This window comes from Dipodomys merriami, unplaced genomic scaffold (assembly GCF_024711535.1).
Source record: "Dipodomys merriami isolate MVZ:Mamm:240054 unplaced genomic scaffold, mDipMer1.0.p SCAF_737, whole genome shotgun sequence".
Classification (NCBI taxonomy): Eukaryota; Metazoa; Chordata; class Mammalia; order Rodentia; family Heteromyidae; genus Dipodomys; species Dipodomys merriami.
Window position 1 is genome coordinate 30,733 of NW_027206332.1, and position 16,552 is coordinate 47,284.

At 49.1% G+C, this 16,552-nt stretch overlaps 1 protein-coding gene across 9 annotated transcripts in view; it reads left to right on the top strand.

The window, feature by feature from the left end:
- Positions 1-16,552, top strand: part of LOC138818338 (streptococcal hemagglutinin-like) — a 25,741-nt gene continuing 9,189 nt past the window's right edge. For 2 of the 9 annotated variants that reach the window (XM_070009331.1, XM_070009330.1), the window contains exons 1-3: positions 18-239; positions 2,547-2,665; positions 11,246-15,725. In XM_070009331.1, the coding sequence (XP_069865432.1) occupies positions 14,243-15,598 (1,356 nt within the window). In that variant the 5' untranslated portion in view covers positions 18-239; positions 2,547-2,665; positions 11,246-14,242 and the 3' untranslated portion in view covers positions 15,599-15,725. The other 7 variants (XM_070009339.1, XM_070009333.1, XM_070009334.1 and 4 more) reach the window with 7 other exon arrangements.

Below are 16,552 nucleotides of genomic sequence, written 5' to 3' on the forward strand. Positions count from 1 at the left end.
GCGCAGTGGCGCTCCGCCGAGAGCGCGCGCATGGGCGCCCGCGTCTTGGCGCCGGCTGATGACATCGATGCGAGGGCGCCGGCGGCCGCGCCCGGAAATGCAGCCGTGGCGGGGCCGCGGAGCGTCGCCGCCGCCGCCGCCGCCATGGCCACCACTACGCCGTCCGGATCCGGAAGCGGAAGCGGAAGCGCGCAGGACCCCCGAGGACGACGACCCGGGCGGCCCCCGGGCCACCGTCGGTGCGTGGAGGCCTCCGGGACGAGGCACCTTTAAGAGGCGGGGACGCGGGAGGGCGTGGCTTTCTGATGGGCGTGGCCTGCAGGGCGTGGAGCTGACGGGAGAGTCAGTGGGCGTGGCTTTCTGATGGGCGTGGCCTGCAGGGCGTGGAGCTGACGGGAGAGTCAGTGGGGGGCGTGGCCTGGAACAGAGGCCATTGGGCCGCTGGGGTTTGCGGGCGTGGCCTGGAAAGACACCATTGGGCGGCTGGACGTAATGCCATTGGTCGGCTGGGCTGGGGGGCGTGGCTTGGAAGTAAGGCCATTGGGCCGCTGGGCCTAGGGGCCATGGCCTGGCAGGAACTAGGCTATTGAGGGTCCTGGCTTTGGGGGTATGACTTGGAAGTAAGGCCATTGGGCGGCTGGTCCTGGGGGGGCGTGGCCTGGCAACAGTGATGCTATTGTGTAGTCTGGCTTTGAGGGCGTGGCCTGGGCGTGCTGCCATTGGATGGCTGGCCTGGGGGGCATGGCCTGGCAGGAACCAGGCCGTTGGGTGCCCTGGCTTTGGGGACTGAGCACCCAGCACCTCCCCATGGTGACCCAAGGCAGGGACTTAGCACCCACCACCTCCCCATGGTGACTCAGGGACTGAGCACCCAGCACCTCTCCATGGTGACCCAGGGCAGGGACTGAGCACCCAGCACCTCCCCATGGTGACCCAAAGTGGGGACTCAGCACCCAGCACCTCCCCATAGTGACTCAGGATGGGGACTGAGCACCCAGCACCTCCCTAAGGTGCCCCAGATCCAGCAGTAAGCACCCAGCACCTCCCCATGGTGACCCAGAATGGGGACTGAGCACCCAGCACCTCCCCATGGTGACCCAGAATGGGGACTGAGCACCCAGCACCTCCCCATGGTGACCCAGGATGGGGAATAAGCCCCCAGTACCTGCCCATGGTGACCCAGGACCAAGACTAAGCACCCAGCACCTCCCCATGGTGACCTAGGGCCAGGACTAAGCACCCAGCACCTCCCCATGGTAACCCAGGATGGGGACTAAGCACCCAGCAACTCCCCATGGTGACCCAGGGCCAGGTCTAAGCACCCAGCACCTCCCCATGGTGACCCAGGGCCAGGACTAAGTACCCAGCACCTCCCCATGATGACCCAGGGGAGGGACTGAGCACCCAGCACCTCCCCATGATGACCCAGGGACTGAGCACCCAGCACCTCCCCATGGTGACCCAAAGTGGGGACTAAGCACCCAGCACCTCCCCATAGTGACTCAGGATGGGGACTGAGCACCCAGCACCTCCCCATAGTGACTCAGGATGGGGACTGAGCACCTAGCACCTCCCTATGGTGCCCCAGATCCAGGAGTAAGTACCCAGCACTTCCCCATGGTGACCAAGGGGAGGGACTAAGCACCCAGCACCTCCCCATGGTGACCCAGGACCAGGACTAAGCACCCATCACCTCCCCATGGTGACCCAGGGCCAGGACTAAGCACCCAGCACTATCCCATGATGACCCAGGGCTGGGACTAAGCACCTAGCACTATCCCAGGGTGACCCAGAGTGGGGACTAAGCACCCAGCACCTTCCCATAGTGACTCACAATATCCCCCAAGCACCCAGCACCATCCCATAATGATCCAAGACAGGAACTAAGCACCCAGCACCTCCCCAGGATGATCCCCAAGCACCCAGCACCACCCCATAGTAACCCAGGGCTGGGACTAAGCACCCAACACCTCATCATAGTGACCTAGGATGATTCCCAAGCACCCAGCACCATCCCATGACGACTCAGGGCTGGGACTAAGCAACCAGCACCTCCTCAGAGTAACCCAGGACCAGGACTAAGCACCCAGCACCATCCTATGATGACCCAGGGCTGGGACTAAGCACCCAGCACCTCTCCATGGTGACCCAGGGGAGGTACTGAGAACCTAGCACCATCCCATGATGACCCAGGACAGGGACTAAGCAACCAGCACCTCCTCAGAGTAACCCAGAACTGGAACTAAGCACCCAGCACCACCACCTGGGGAACAAGGACTGAGCCTAAGCATTCAGCACCTCTCCATGGAGACCACGGATAGGAACTAAGCACCCAGCACCTCCCCATGGTGACCCAGGAACGGAACTTCACACCCAGCACCTCCCTACTGTTTACATAAGTCAGGTACCAAGCACCCAGCACCTGCCTATTACTAACTCAGGACAGGTACCAAGCACCCAGCACTTCCCCACAGGGACTCTGGATAATCAGCAAGCACCTAGCACCTCACGTGTGTGTCCTTTCCCTCCCCCTGACCCCATCCCAGGTTCTCCACGTGGCGCGATGACCGCTGGTTGTACAGGATGATGGACTACGTGCCTGGTGGCAAACTCCTCAGCTACCTGCGCGCCCGCCAAGATCCTGTGCGCACTGGCCTACCTGCAGGTGAGCGGACCAGCAATGATGGGGGCCGCCCATCCATCCATCCTTCCATCCATCCATCCACCCATCCATCCACCCATCCATCCATCCACCCATCCATCCATCCATTTACCCATCCATCCAGCCATCCATCCATCCACTCATCCATCCACCCACCTATCCATCCATCCACCTATCCATCCACCCATCCATCCATCCACCCATCCATCCACCCATCCATCCATCCACCCACCCATCCACCCACCCATCCATCCACCCATCGATCCTCCATCCATCCACCCACCCATCCATCCATCCACTCATCCATCCATCCACCCATCCACCCATCCACTCATCCAGCCACCCATCCAGCCACCCATCCACCTATCCATCCATCCACCCATCCATCCATCCACCCATCCACCCATCCATCCATCCACCCACCCATCCATCCACTCATCCATCCACCATCCATCCATCCAGAAAGTTCCAGAAAGTTCCCCCAAGGTTCCAGAAGGTCCCAGAAAGTTCCAGGTTTCAGAATAACTCAGCACATTCCCCAGGCAGGCGTTCCCTCCACTCAGACACACCCCAACCCTCCCACCCCCCTTCTTTGGCCCAGGAATGATTTTGGGGGGGAGGGGGGGAGGGAAGGAGGGTATTGATGATATTGGTATTGGTGTTGGTATTGATACTGATCCTCTCATGGTCTATTGATGATAGGTTTTCCCAGGGGATCTGTTTGATCTAAGGACTTGAGACGCTTCCAGGACAACCCATGGAAGGTTCTAGAAAGAAGCCAGGGCTGGGGCTGGTTTCTATTTCCTCCCCACCATTCTCCCCAACATCTGGGACCCAGTTGCGTTCATCCCTTGGGATTCTCCTCCATGGGAGAAGTTGAGGATGGATGATGACATCACCCCTTCCCATGATCCTTTGCGGTGACTGGTCCAGGGTCCCTTGACTATTCTTGTTCTTGTTGTTGTTGTTGTTGATTTATTATGATTAGCTCATGTGCATGGTCTTGTCTTTCCCTTCCCCCCGCCCCAACCAAGCTTCTAGAAGCTTCTGGGACAAATTGCTGATGGATTTCCTGTGTGTCAGACTCAACCAGAACCCAGCCAATGGCTTCCTCTTCTCAACGCCTGGAAATCCGCCCAACACTTCCTGGAAGGGGGGAGGGGGAGGGGGAATGGAGGAAATGAATTATGAATGAATGAATTCCCTCCTTCCTTCCCTCCTTCCAATCCTTGCTTCCCTCCATCCTTTCTTCCTTCCTTCCCTCCTTCCTTCCTTCCTTCCTTCCTTCCTTCCTTCCTCCTTCCTTCCTCCTTCCTTCCCTTCTTCCTTCCTTCCTTCCCTCCTTCCTTCCTTCCTTCCTCCTTCCTTCCCTCCAATCCTTCCTTCCTTCACTCCTTCCTTCCTTCCTTCCTTCCTCCTTCCTTCCCTCCAATCCTTCCCTCCTTCCTTACTTCCAATCCTTCCTTCCTTCCCTCTATCCTTTCTTCCTTCCTTCCTTCCTTCCTTCCCTCCCTCCCTCCCTCCTTCCTTCCTTCCTTCACTCCTTCCTTCCTTCCTTTCTTCCTTCCTTCTTCCTTCCCTCCAATCCTTCCTTCCTTCCCTCCTTCCTTCTTTCTAATCCTTCCCTCCTTCCCTCCTTCCTTCCTTCCCTCTGAAAGATTAAAAATTGACCATTACCATTACTAACTTGCTAACTGCTGATTCTGCTTCTGTAAACTTGCTTACGCTAGCATTGACCCTTCCCTTCCCAGAAATGAGTTAAGAAGTTTCAGGGACCAGATGCCGGCCCCAGGACAAGGTCAGTGGTCGTAGATAAAGAACAGACAGTTCCCATTTAGAAATTCCCCAGACAGGACCTTGAGATAACGACCACCTGGCAAGACCACAAGCTAAGCCAAGTGTCAACCAATCATAGGCCTGTAACCATGTAACCCCCCCTTAAACCAACCATGGGCCAGTCATTTTACAAAGAGTGTTACAAAATTTCCTGAGTGGCAAGGTGATTGTTGGCGTATATGATGACCTTTAAATGGACCAATCATGGGATGCTTTGTGTTATGCATTAATCTTGTGGTTTTTGCCTTTAAAAAAAGGCTTGTAACCGCTGCTCGGGGCTCCCTGTCTGCTCGGGACAGACAGTCGGTTTGCGCAAATGTCAAATAAACTCCTCTTGCTTATTGCATCTCCCGGCCTGGAGTCTGAGTTTTCTGGGGCGCCCTCCCGTTGACGAAAGTATCCTAGGGGGCTAGGGTCTTTCATTTGGTGCATTGGCCGGGAACCAGGCGCCCCCAAACCCCAGATTCCAGGACCGGCAGGAGGTAAGATAGAGCTCTTGTCTTTCGTGTTTGTCGTGTTCGTTTTATGTTTTGGGGATCCAAAAGTGCCTGTACAGGACGTGTGTGGTGGACCAGAGGGAAAGCAGACGTGCCCACTACCCTGGTCCCACCTTGGGCTTCTACCCCAGGGTGCGTGAATTTGTGGTGGACTAGAGGGAAAAGCAGACGTGCCCACTACCCTAGTCCCGCCCTGGAGTCCTACTCCAGGGTCGCGTGGAGGGGGGATGAGATCCGAGTGTCTCTGTGTTTGGGGGAGTTAAGGCACGGCCGGCCTCTCCCTTCTGAAGTTTCTCTCCTCATTTGTGCTCACTCGGGGACCGCGCGGCGTTTGTCTAGTCTTGTCTGTGTCTGTCTGACATTAATTTTCTTTGGTGTTTGTTTTGTGACTTTCAAGGAAATGGGTCAACAAGCGAGTCACTCTAGGACACCTGAGACCTTGTCCTAGTTCGTTTAAAAACAAAAACCGCTGGTTCTGCTTTTGTAACTTGCTTGTTTGTCAATTATGAATCTGCCACTGACCACCTGCGAGTGGCCTCAGTTAGATCTCAGCCTCGGGCCTTGGCTCGGGGGGGTCTAAACGTGGGGGAGAACCTGTCAGTCTGAGGGGATGGCTGCTAGGGACTTCTTTCCCTTGCCCCAAGATGACTGGCAATTCTCCTCTGCCTTGGAAGGCCCCTGGGTCAACGTCTGCAGGAATCTAAGAGAAAAATCCTCCCGAGGTGAGTAGGGGTGTTGAGTTCCCTGGTAAGTGAATGGTGGTGAGATGTCACCCCATTCACTGAGACTTGATTTTGTCTTTGTGGCCACTTGTTTGTCTTGTTAACTTTAGTATGTGTTTGTTTTATGTTTTCTGGGGTAGGGAAGTTCTGGGTGAGTGTGGCAGGCTCACCCAGCAGACTCTGGATTCAGCTTGCTGAGTGAGAACAGCACAGAGTTCCGGTAGGGATAAACTGGGGCCCATTATTTGCCAACTCAGCCTTCAGTTCTTGTCTAGTTCTGTTTTAAAATTGGTACCAGTTTTAAATGTGGATCCTTGGTTTTTGTGTTTATCTGTGTTTTTGTTATTTATTTATTTGAACATCTCTGGGGAAATAAAAGTTCCAGCTGGGCTCAGTCACAGACCTGCTATGCCCACCCTCCTTTGAGGCATGGAAGGTTACTGGGCTAGTTTGGTTCCCTTCAAGCCTCAGGCTGCATTTTCTCCTTGTGGAGGCTGCCAGCAGGGAGGGTGTAGAAGGCTGTGTGCCTAGTTTGGACTTTTTCAGCTAGTCCTGACAATGTAACAATTTGTAAAGTGCTCTTGTCTAAAATTGGATTAAAAAAAAAACTGGCTAGTTTAGTTTCAGGTGACCCCCTCCCCCAGCCCTCCTCCAACAGAAGGGATTCAAAGAGACTAATTAGTGAATTGCCTTGCTAGATAAGCAAGCTCTGGAAAAATAAAGCCCAACAAAGGTACCTAGTTTAAAAGAAATACTGTCTTAAATTTTTGTTTAAAAACTTTAAAAGGTGTATGTATGACTGATTTTGATTTTTTGGGTGCTTTAAGATCTGTGTGAGTGTTTTGTGTGTGTGTCTGTGAACGTGTTCAAAGATAAAAATTGTCAGCATGCTGTAACAATTGGGTGAGTTTAAATTTAAAATTCAAAAGGTTATGAGGTTTGGACATTACCAAAAATTCTAAAAAAAAAAAATCTTCACATTGTTTTAAATGGCTTTTTAAAGATTCTTTAACTTGCAAATTAGGAAATCTGGTATTTTAAAAACTAATGTTTTAAAATGCATAAGACTGTTTATACTGTAATCAAGTTATCTGGCTTAACAAAAATGCATTGGCTGTTTGGGATCTAGTTCCCTTGGCTAAAATTTGGGATAAATATTAAAAATTTAAATGTAAAGGTTAGTTTAACACTGTCAAAGATGTTACTTGTTCTGTCTGTCTAAAAACTGTGTATTTCATTCAAGAACCAAGAGATAAGAAAAGGAAAAACTAAAAGTGTGGCTGAAATTAGGAAAGCAACTCCATTTGTAATAGCCCCACAAAAAATAAAATACCTAGGAATTAACTTAACCAAAGAAGTGAAGGACCTCTATGATGAAAACTTTAAAATCTTGAAAAAGGAAATCAACACAGAACTTAAAAAATGGCAAAACCTCCCATGCTCCTGGATTGGCAAGATTAACATCGTGAAAATGGCATTACTTCCCAAGGCTATCTACAAATTCAAAGCGATACCTATCAAAATTCCACCCTCATTCTTCAAGGAAATAGAAGAGGCAATCCAAAAATTCATATGGAACAATAAAAGACCCCGAATAGCAAAAACGCTCCTCAACGGAAAGAACACTGCTGGAGGAATATCAATACCAAATTTCAAACTCTACTATAAAGCCATACTAATCAAAACAGCTTGGTATTGGCATAAGAACAGACTCAGGACCAATGGAATAGAATTGAAAACCCAGAAATGAACCTACAGACCTATAGCCATCTAATCTTCGATAAGGAAGCTAAAACAATAGAATGGAAGAAAGACAGCCTCTTCAGTAAATGGTGCTGGCAAAATTGGTTAACTACATGTAGAAAACTAAAGCTAGATCCTTATATATCACCCTGCACCAGAATCAACTCCAAATGGATCAAAGACCTTGAAGTCAAAGCAGACACTCTGAAAACATTACAGGATGGAATAGGAGAAACCCTAGGTCTCCTTGGCTCAGGCCGAAATTTTCTGAATAGAGACCCGGAAGCACAACAAATCAAAGAAAGGTTGGACAAATGGGATTGCATAAGGTTGCAGAGCTTCTGCAGGGCAAATGATATAGCTAGCAAGATCAATAGAAAGCCCACCGATTGGGAGAAGATCTTTACTAGCCATACAACGGACAAGGGTCTCATATCTAAAATATACTTGGAACTCAAAAAATTAAATCCCCCAACAACAAATCCTCAAAGAAACAACTGCCCAATAAATAAGTGGGCGAAAGACTTAAAGAGAAGCTTCTCTGAAGAAGAAAGAAGGATGGCCAATAGACACATGAAGAAATGTTCAACATCCCTAGCCATAAAAGAAATGCAAATCAAAACAACATTGAGATATCACCTCACTCCAGTTAGAACAGCAAAAATCAAGAACTCTAACAACAACAGATGCTGGAGGGGATGTGGACAGAAAGGAACCTTACTTCATTGTTGGTGGGAATGTAAACTTGTTCAACCACTTTGGAAAGCAGTATGGAGGTTCCTCAAAAGACTTCACATAGATCTCCCCTATGATCCAGCAATCCCACTTTTGGGCATTTACCCAAATGTATACAAACAAGACCACACTAAAGCTACCAGCACACCTATGTTTATTGCAGCATATTTACCATAGCTAAGATATGGAACCAACCCAGATGCCCCTCAGTAGATGAATGGATCAAGAAAATGTGGTATATATACACAATGGAATTTTATGCCTCCATCAGAAAGAATGACATTTCCCCATTTGTTAGGAAATGGAAAGGTTTGGAAAAAATTATATTAAGTGAAGTAAGCCAGGCCCAAAGAAGCATAGGTCCCATGGTTTCCCTTATTTGCAATATCTAGTATAGGTATAAGTCAAGCGGAAAAGGTCAGATAATGTGATGTTAGGAAAATGAACCCTTAAATATGTATTTTAATGTTTTCGTTTCTTTCATGCATGTGTTTCTAACGCATTTATAAGATTATTTCTTTGTTGCTTTGTATGTCCCTCCCCCACAATGTAACCCCCGCTTTCACTATATTTGATGTCAGTATAACATGTGGAGGAGATGGGGACAAACAAGTCGTTTATGGATTCAGGTGGACCTGTTGCAACAATGAGAAGTACAAAATGTCATGTCAAAACCAGCTTTACAATGTTGGTGTGGTGGGGGGAGGGGGGTATAATTGGGTGGGGGGAGGGGGGAGGCGGGGAAGGGAGGTGAAGGGTAAACAAAGGAGGAGGCTGCAATGCGTGGTAAGAAATGTATGCATTATCCTGCCCATGTAATTGTAGCACCTCTGTACAGTATGTTCTCAAATAAAATAAAATTAAATTAAAAAAAAAAAAAAAGGAAAAACTAGAAGCCAACAGAAGACCTATCTTTAGGGGTGAGGGCTGAACAGGCAGAAGTGCAGTTCAGCTGGACATGCATGGTGGGACAGGCCCTGGGAGGAGTCCACACATGGTGAAAGAGGGCAAGCTGGCACAAACGCAGTTCATCTAACCCTAAAGAGTCGGATTGGGTGCGTACCCATTCCATAGAAGGGGCTGAGTGGCCCATCTTTGTTCTCTCTTTTCCCTGCAGACAGACACTGAAAACATGATGGTTAAAATAAGTGATGTAATGATCTGATTAGTATTGCTAAAACATCCCCTTAAATATGTTAACATTAAAATTAAAAAGGCCTTAAAAAGAGGGTTAAAAAGTTATTTGTATAATGTGACTTGCTTTTAATGTTTTACAATTAGGATGTTTTACAATTAGGAAGTTATAAAGGTGTTAAATCTAGCTTTGTGGTATAGTGAAGGTGACTGTAATTCTTGCATTAAGGAAAAATTGTCATTTGAGTTTAAAAGTTTTAATGTGTACAAACAAGCAGCCGAGACAATGAGTGACACTTGGCCTCAAGATTTTAAGAGGTTTTTTATAAAATGCAAATAAAAACTAAAGTATAAAATATTAAAGGTGATTAATAGGAGGTTTTTAAAAAAATAGGGAATGGATTTTTGGGTATAAAGTTTAAATGTAAAATTGTTCTTGACATTGGCCTCAATGTGCACAAAGAAGGAAAAAAATTAGGATTATCAAAATGATTGCTATTCTAGTTTGCTCTTATAGGTTTTTATAAGTTTCCAGCAAGCCCAGAGCAAAGCACAGAGGATTCTTAAAAGTTTGTCAGATGTAACTTTGGCTCTTAACAAGTTTCAGGTAAGAGCATGCTTAAAAGCTACTTCTATGTTGACCACCTTGTTGCTTTTAATTGGAGTAAAATGGCCTTTTATAAGACTCACTGATCTGCAAACTGGTTCAAAGCCAGCCCAGGCACAAAAAGGTTCCTGTGAGACTGTCACCTCTATTCAGCCAGCAGAGTACTAGCCCTGGACTGAAGAGTCAGGGGACAGTACTCAAGCCCCAAGCTCGAGACTCACAGTGGCAGAGTACTAGCCCTGGACTGAAGAGTTAGGGGACAGCATTCAAGCCCCGAGTCTGGTACTCAAAGTGGCAGAGTGCTAGCCTTGAGCTGTAGAGCTGAGGGACAGTGCTTAGGCCCCGAGTTCAAGTCCAGCGACCAGCTAAAGGGAAATGCCGATGAGGCATTTATCCAAATGTGGAGAAGACACTCCTGGGACAAAAGCAATGGAGGAGCATCCAGAGGCAGTAAGCCACTGCTTGGATGGCAGAAATGTCAGATCCTAGAGTCATTTGTGCGTGGCCCTTCAAAACTGGTCAGAGCCGGGAGGTCATAGGAAGATAGTTTAAAAGCATGCCTAATGTTCATGACTACCTTGTAAGGGACAGGAACTTGCCAGTCCTCTGTGATAATAAAAAGCTAATGTTCTAAAATGTGGGGGATAGTTTAAATCTCAACCCCTTTATGTGCTTTAATTGACAGTAACTATTGAGCTGACATCAGCTACATGAAGTTCATCTGCTCAGAAAAAAGTTTATAAACCCGAGAGTGTGTTTCTATTGATATCTGTCTAAAGGCCTGCAAAGGTAATTTAGGCATTGTTGGGATCTTTAGAGATCACATTCCTAAGCCATCGAGAAAGATGTTTTTGCAAACCAGGGTGCTAAACAAGCTACACTGCTGTAGCCGGAGAAAAGGTCTGTGCAGTTGTCAAAAGTTAAATATTGTTCTAAATGACATCTAACCCTGATGGCCTCTTTGTAAAATAGGCTAAGGTTATAGGTTCCTGGCTAGGTAGGATCAACGCCCCTGAAGTCAGCTTGAAGAAGTTACAGAAGATGGACCTTCGCCCTTCTACCCCCTTTTTAAGATCAAGGGTCCGGAGTCAGAAATTTTGGAAAAATGAGGCAAAAAAAAAAGGCATAAAAAACAGTGTTAACAGTTGTCGGTGTGCAAGGTATGGAGACTGCATCTGGTTAGTAAAAAAAAGTTGTGATTTTGGTAAATTGTCCCGGACTATTGTTTGAAGATCTTAAAAACCAGCAGGATCAAAGCCTGCCAAGCCTATGCAATGTATCTTTAACCAGTCTGTGTAAAAATTTACAGCCCAGCATGAGGTGTGACAGTCCCTTGGAGCCACTGAGAGATCCTGCTGCTGCTGTTGCTGCATACCCTAATGGGTAAAGTTCAACGACGGCCTGACAGCCACCTGGAGGAACTCCTGCCTGATTCCATCACCTGAGTCTGCTTCCTGGTTGACTGCTGCTATATCTAAGATCTTGTGAGACATTCTTTTGGGTGATATCCAGAAACCCTGTCTTCCCACAGTGGATATTGGGGACAAAGATATCCCTGTCTTGCTTGTCTTAGGCACTTCAGTGCATAGTGACTGGAAATCCACTCTATGGTCACAGCCTAGTTTGGCTCTGGTATGGTAATGACTTGAGTATGTTATCAATGAAAATTGTAAAGGAGAGGGGGGTAGTAAAGAAAGCCTTGGGAAAAAAATTGTAAAGGAGAGGGGGGTAGTAAAGAAAGCCTTGGAAAGGAAATTGGGGAAAAATTAGTATCCCCTTTAGATAAGAAAGGATTTAAAAAGTAAGGATTGTCTTTAATTGTTTAAAAAAAAAAAGGGAAAAAAGACAAACCTCAGAAAGTTTAAGTATGTCGCAAATGGTATGAGTATGTTGCAAATGGTATGAGTATGTCTTAAAATTGGAGCTTTCCCTTCTTCCTTCCTTCCTTCCTTCCTTCCTTCCTTCCTTCCTTCCTTCCTTCCTTCTTTCCTTCCTTCCCTCCTTCCTTCCTTTCTTCCTTCCTTTCCTGTGTCCAATCCTTCCCTTCTTCCTTCTTTCCTTGTCTCCAATCCTTCCCTCCTCCTCTCCTTCCTTCCTTCCTTCCTTCCCTCCTTCCTTCTCTCCTGTCCTCCTTCCTTCCTTCCTTCCTTCCTTCCTTCCTTCCCTCCCCTCCTTCCTTCTTTCCTTCCTTCCTTCCCTCCTTCCCTCCTTCCTTCCTTCCTTCCCTCCTTCCTTCCCTCCTTCCCTCCTTCTTTCCTTTCCTCCTTCCCTCCTTCCTTCCTTCCCTCCAATCCTTCCCTCCTTCCTTCCCTCCTTCCTTCCTCCCTCCTTCCTTCCCTCCAATCCTTCCCTCCTTCCTTCCCTTCCTTCCTTCCTTCCTTCCTTCCTTCCTTCCTTCCTTCCTTCCTTCCTTCCTTCCTTCCTTCCTCCCTGGTCCAACCCAGGGCCTAGGAGAAGCACCGAGCTCGGGGCCCACAGCACCCATGCTGGGTGCTGATGGCTGAGTCCTTCCTGTGTGCAACGTGGAACAGCAGCTGGGTGGGGGGAGGAGGGGCGCAGGGAAACTGGAAGCCTCTGCTGCTGTGGCTTTTTTTCTCCTGCAGGCCCCGCATGAATCATGGCCTGGAGGAAGCTGGAAACATCTGGAAGGAATTAGCAGGAAATGAGACCAAGATGTGGGAAAAGCCTGCGCCTCCTCCTCCCACTGTGGCTGCTGCTGCTCCACCTCCTCCTCTTCCTCCTCTTCCTTCCTTCCTCCTCTTCCTTCCTTCCTTCCTTCCTTCCCTCCCTCCTTCCTTCCTTCCTTCCTTCCCTCCTTCCTTCCTTCCTTCCCTCCTTCCTTCCTTCCTTCCTTCCCTCCTTCCCTCCTTCCTTTCTTCATTCCTTCCCTCCTTCCTTCCTTCCTTCCTTCCTTCCTTCCTTCCTTCCCTCCACTCCTTCCTTCCTTCCTTCCTTCCTTCCTTCCTTTGTTCCCTCCACTCCTTCCCTCCTTCCTTCCTTCCCTCCTTCCTTCATTCCCTCCACTTCTTCCCTCCTTCCTTCCTTCCTTCCCTCCTTCTCTCCTTCCTTCCTTCTTATGTCTTTCTGTCTGTCTCTGTGAGTCTCTGTATTTCTGTCTCTGTCTGTCTCTGTGTCTCTTTCTGTTTTGCAGTCTGTTTGTCTGTCACTCTGTCTCTGTCCATTTGTCTCTATGTCTCTGTGTGTCTGTCTCTGTATCTGTCTGTCTGTCTGTCTCTGTCTGTCTGTCTCTGCCTCTGTTCATCTGTTTGTCTGGCTAGCTATGTCTGTCTCTGTCTCTTTCTGTCTCTGTCTGTCTGTCTGTCTGTCTCTGACTCCATTTTTCTGTCTGTTTCTGTTTGTGTCTGTTCATCTGTCTCTGTGTGTCTGTCTGTCTGTCTCTGTGTTTCTCTGTATTTTTCTGTGTCTGTCTCTGTCTGTTCGTCTGTCGGTCTCTCTGTGTGTCTGTCTGTCTTCATCTGTCTGTCTGTCTCTGTGTGTCTCAATCTCTATCTGTCTCTGTCCGTTTGTCTCTCTGTCTATGTCTCACTCTGTATTTGTCTCTGTCTGTCTGTCCATCCGTCTGTCTGTCTCTGACTCCTTTTTTCTCTTTTACCGTTTCTCTGTCTCTATGGTTCTGTCTGTACGTCTGTCTGTCCCTGTCTGACTCTGTGTCTCTCTGTGTCTGTCCATTTGTCTGTCTCTCTGTCTGCCTCTGTCTGTCCATTTGTCTGTCCATCTGTCTCTGTCTGTTTCTCTGTCTATTTCTCTGTCTGTCTGTCTGTCTGTCTGTCTCTGTTCATCTGTCTCTCTGTGTCTGTCTGTCTGTCTGTCTATCTCTATTTCTGTCTGTCTCTATTTCTCTTTGTGACTTTCTGTCTGTCTGTTTCTCCGTCGGTCTGTTTATCTCTGTGTCTGTCTTTCTGTCTCTATGTCCATTTGTGTCTTTGTCTGTGTCTGTCTGTCTCTGGTTATCTGTCTGTGTCTGTCTGTCTCTCTGTCCATTTGTCTGTCTCTGTCTGTGTCTGTCTGTCTGTCTCTCTGTCTCTTTCTGGGTCTGTCTGTCTGTCTCTGACTCCATTTTTCTGTGTTTGTGTCTGTGTCTCTGTCTGTCTGTCCCTGTATCTGTGTGTTTGTCTGTCTGTCTCTGTCTTTCTCTATCTGTGTGTCTGTCTCTCTCTGTGTCTGACTGTCTCTGTTCATCTGTCTCTCTGTGTTTCTCTCTATATATTTGTCTCTGTCTCTTTGTCTGTCTGTCTGTCCCTGTCTGTGTGTCTCTCGGTCTCTATTTGTCTCTTTGTCTATCTCTATGTCCATGTCTGTCTCTGTATGTCTGTCTCTGTTCATCTGTCTCTCTGTGTCTGTCTGTCTGTATCTCTCTGCCTATCGCTCTGTGTCTATTTTTCTGTTTCTGTCTGTGTGTCTGTCCGTGTTCATCTACCTCTCTGTGTATCTGTCTGTCTCTTGTGTTTCTCTGTATTTGTCTCTGTCTCTCTGTGTCCATCTGTCTGTCTATGTCTGTGAGTCTGTCTGTCTGTGTTCATCTGTCTCTCTCTGTCTGTTTGTCTCTGTCTCTGTCTGTCCATCTGTCATTCTCTGTGTCCGTCTGTCTCTGTATCTGTTTGTCTCTGTCTATCTGTGTCTGTCTGTCTCTGTGTCTGTCTCTCTGTCCATGTCTGTCTCTGTTCATCTCTCTCTCTCTGTCTCTGTGTCTGTCTGTCTCTCTCTCTGTCTCTGTCTGTCTGTCTCTATATTTATCTGTCTGTATCTCTCTGTGTGTCTCTGTCTGTCTCTAGATTTGTCTATATCTCTCTGTCTGTCTGTCTATTTTTCTCTCTCTGTCTGTGTCTGTCCCTGTTCATCTGCCTCTCTGTGTGTCTGTCTGTCTCTTGTGTTTCTCTGTATTTGTGTCTGTCTCTCCATCTCTCTCTGTCTGTGTGTCTCTCTGTGTCTCTGTCTCTCTCTGTTTATCTGTTTCTGTCTGTGTTTTGTCTTTCTGTCTCTGTCTGTCCATCTGTCATTCTCTCTGTCTGTCTCTGTCTCTCTGAGTCTGTCTGTCTGTTCATCTCTCTCTGTGTCTGTCTGTCTGTCTGTCTCTGTCTGTCTGTCTCTGTCTGTCTGTCTATTTGTATGTCTGTATCTCTCTGTCTGTCTCTCTGTGTCTGTCTATTTTTCCCTCTCTGTCTGTCTGTGTGTCTGTCCCTGTTTATCTGCCTGTCTGTGTGTCTGTCTGTCTCTGTCTCTCTGTCTCTCTCTGTCTATCTGTGTGTCTGTCTGTGTGTCTGTCTCTGACTCCATTCCTCTGTCTTTCTGGCTGCGTTTCCTCTCTGTCTGTCTGTCTGTCTATCCCCCTCCTCCCCCGCCCCCCCACACCCCCTCTTTCTCAGCTCTGTGCCCCCCACCCCACAGGTCCGGCCTTTTCCCCTTCCTCTCCCCTCCTCCTCCTCCTCCTCCTCTCTCTTTCCTTCCAGAACTTTCTCTTCGGCCGTTTCTCCCTCCCCCTCCCCAGCATCCCCCCCTTCCCCGCCTGGCCTGGTGGGGGGGATTCAGGGTCTCCCCATCCCCCTCTCCCCGACCCCCACCCCCTCTTTTTCTTCCCTGCTTCCCCTCCCTCCTTTTCCCACTGACACCCCCCCTCAGCCCAGGCTGTGTGGGGCGGAGCTGAGGCTCAGGCCGCAGCGTGGCGGGGTGGGGACATCTGGGCCTGGGCGGATAAAAGAGGAGCCCGCAAGCTGTGCTGTGCTGTCTGGAGACACAGGACAGAGAGACAGACAGACAGACAGACAGACCAGGTGAGGGGGCCTGGACGAGGGGTGGAGGGGGGTGAGGGGATCTTGGGGTACAGGGGATCCTGGGAGGGGGGAAAGGGGGAGGTGTAGGGATTTGGGGGTTCTGGGGGTCAAGGAGGAGAGGTTAGGGGTCAGGGAGATGCAGGGGGAAACATGGTCAATCCTGGGGTTCCCAGGACCCCAAAGTTCATTGGGGGAAAGCCCAAGGATTCCTGGGAAGAGGGGGTCAAAGGCCCAGAGAGCAAAGGTCCTGGGGTGCAGCCAGCAAAGGAGTTCAAAGGTCAAGGAGGGGGGAGACAGAGGTCAGGGGAGGGCGGACACCTGGGACATGGGCAAGATCAGGGAGCCAAGGTCCTGGGGTGCAAAGTTCAGGGGTGAGGGAGTCAGGAAGAGGGGGAATGGGAAGTTCAGGGGTGCAGGGATCAGAGGTCACCAATCTGGGGGGTGAGGGAAGGCATCTGTCACGGGGGTCCTGGGTCCTAGGTTCCCCCAAGTTCAGAGGGGAAAAGCCCAGGGAGCAAAGGTCCTGGGGTGCAGAGTTCAGGGGGTGCAGGGGTCACAGGTCACAGGAATCTGGGGTACCAGGGTCCCAGGGCCCAGAGGTAATGGAAAACCCACCTTAGGGGTGCAGGGTGTCATGGTCCTCCTCTTCCTCCTCCTCCTCTTTCTCCTGTCCTCCTCCTCTTTCTCTTCTTCCTTCTCCTCTTCCTCTCTTCCTCCTCCTCTTCCTCCTCCTCCTCTTCCTCCTCCTCCTCTTCCTCCCCATCCATCCATCCATCTACCCATCCATCCATCTACCCATCCATCCACCCATCCATCCATCCACCCAT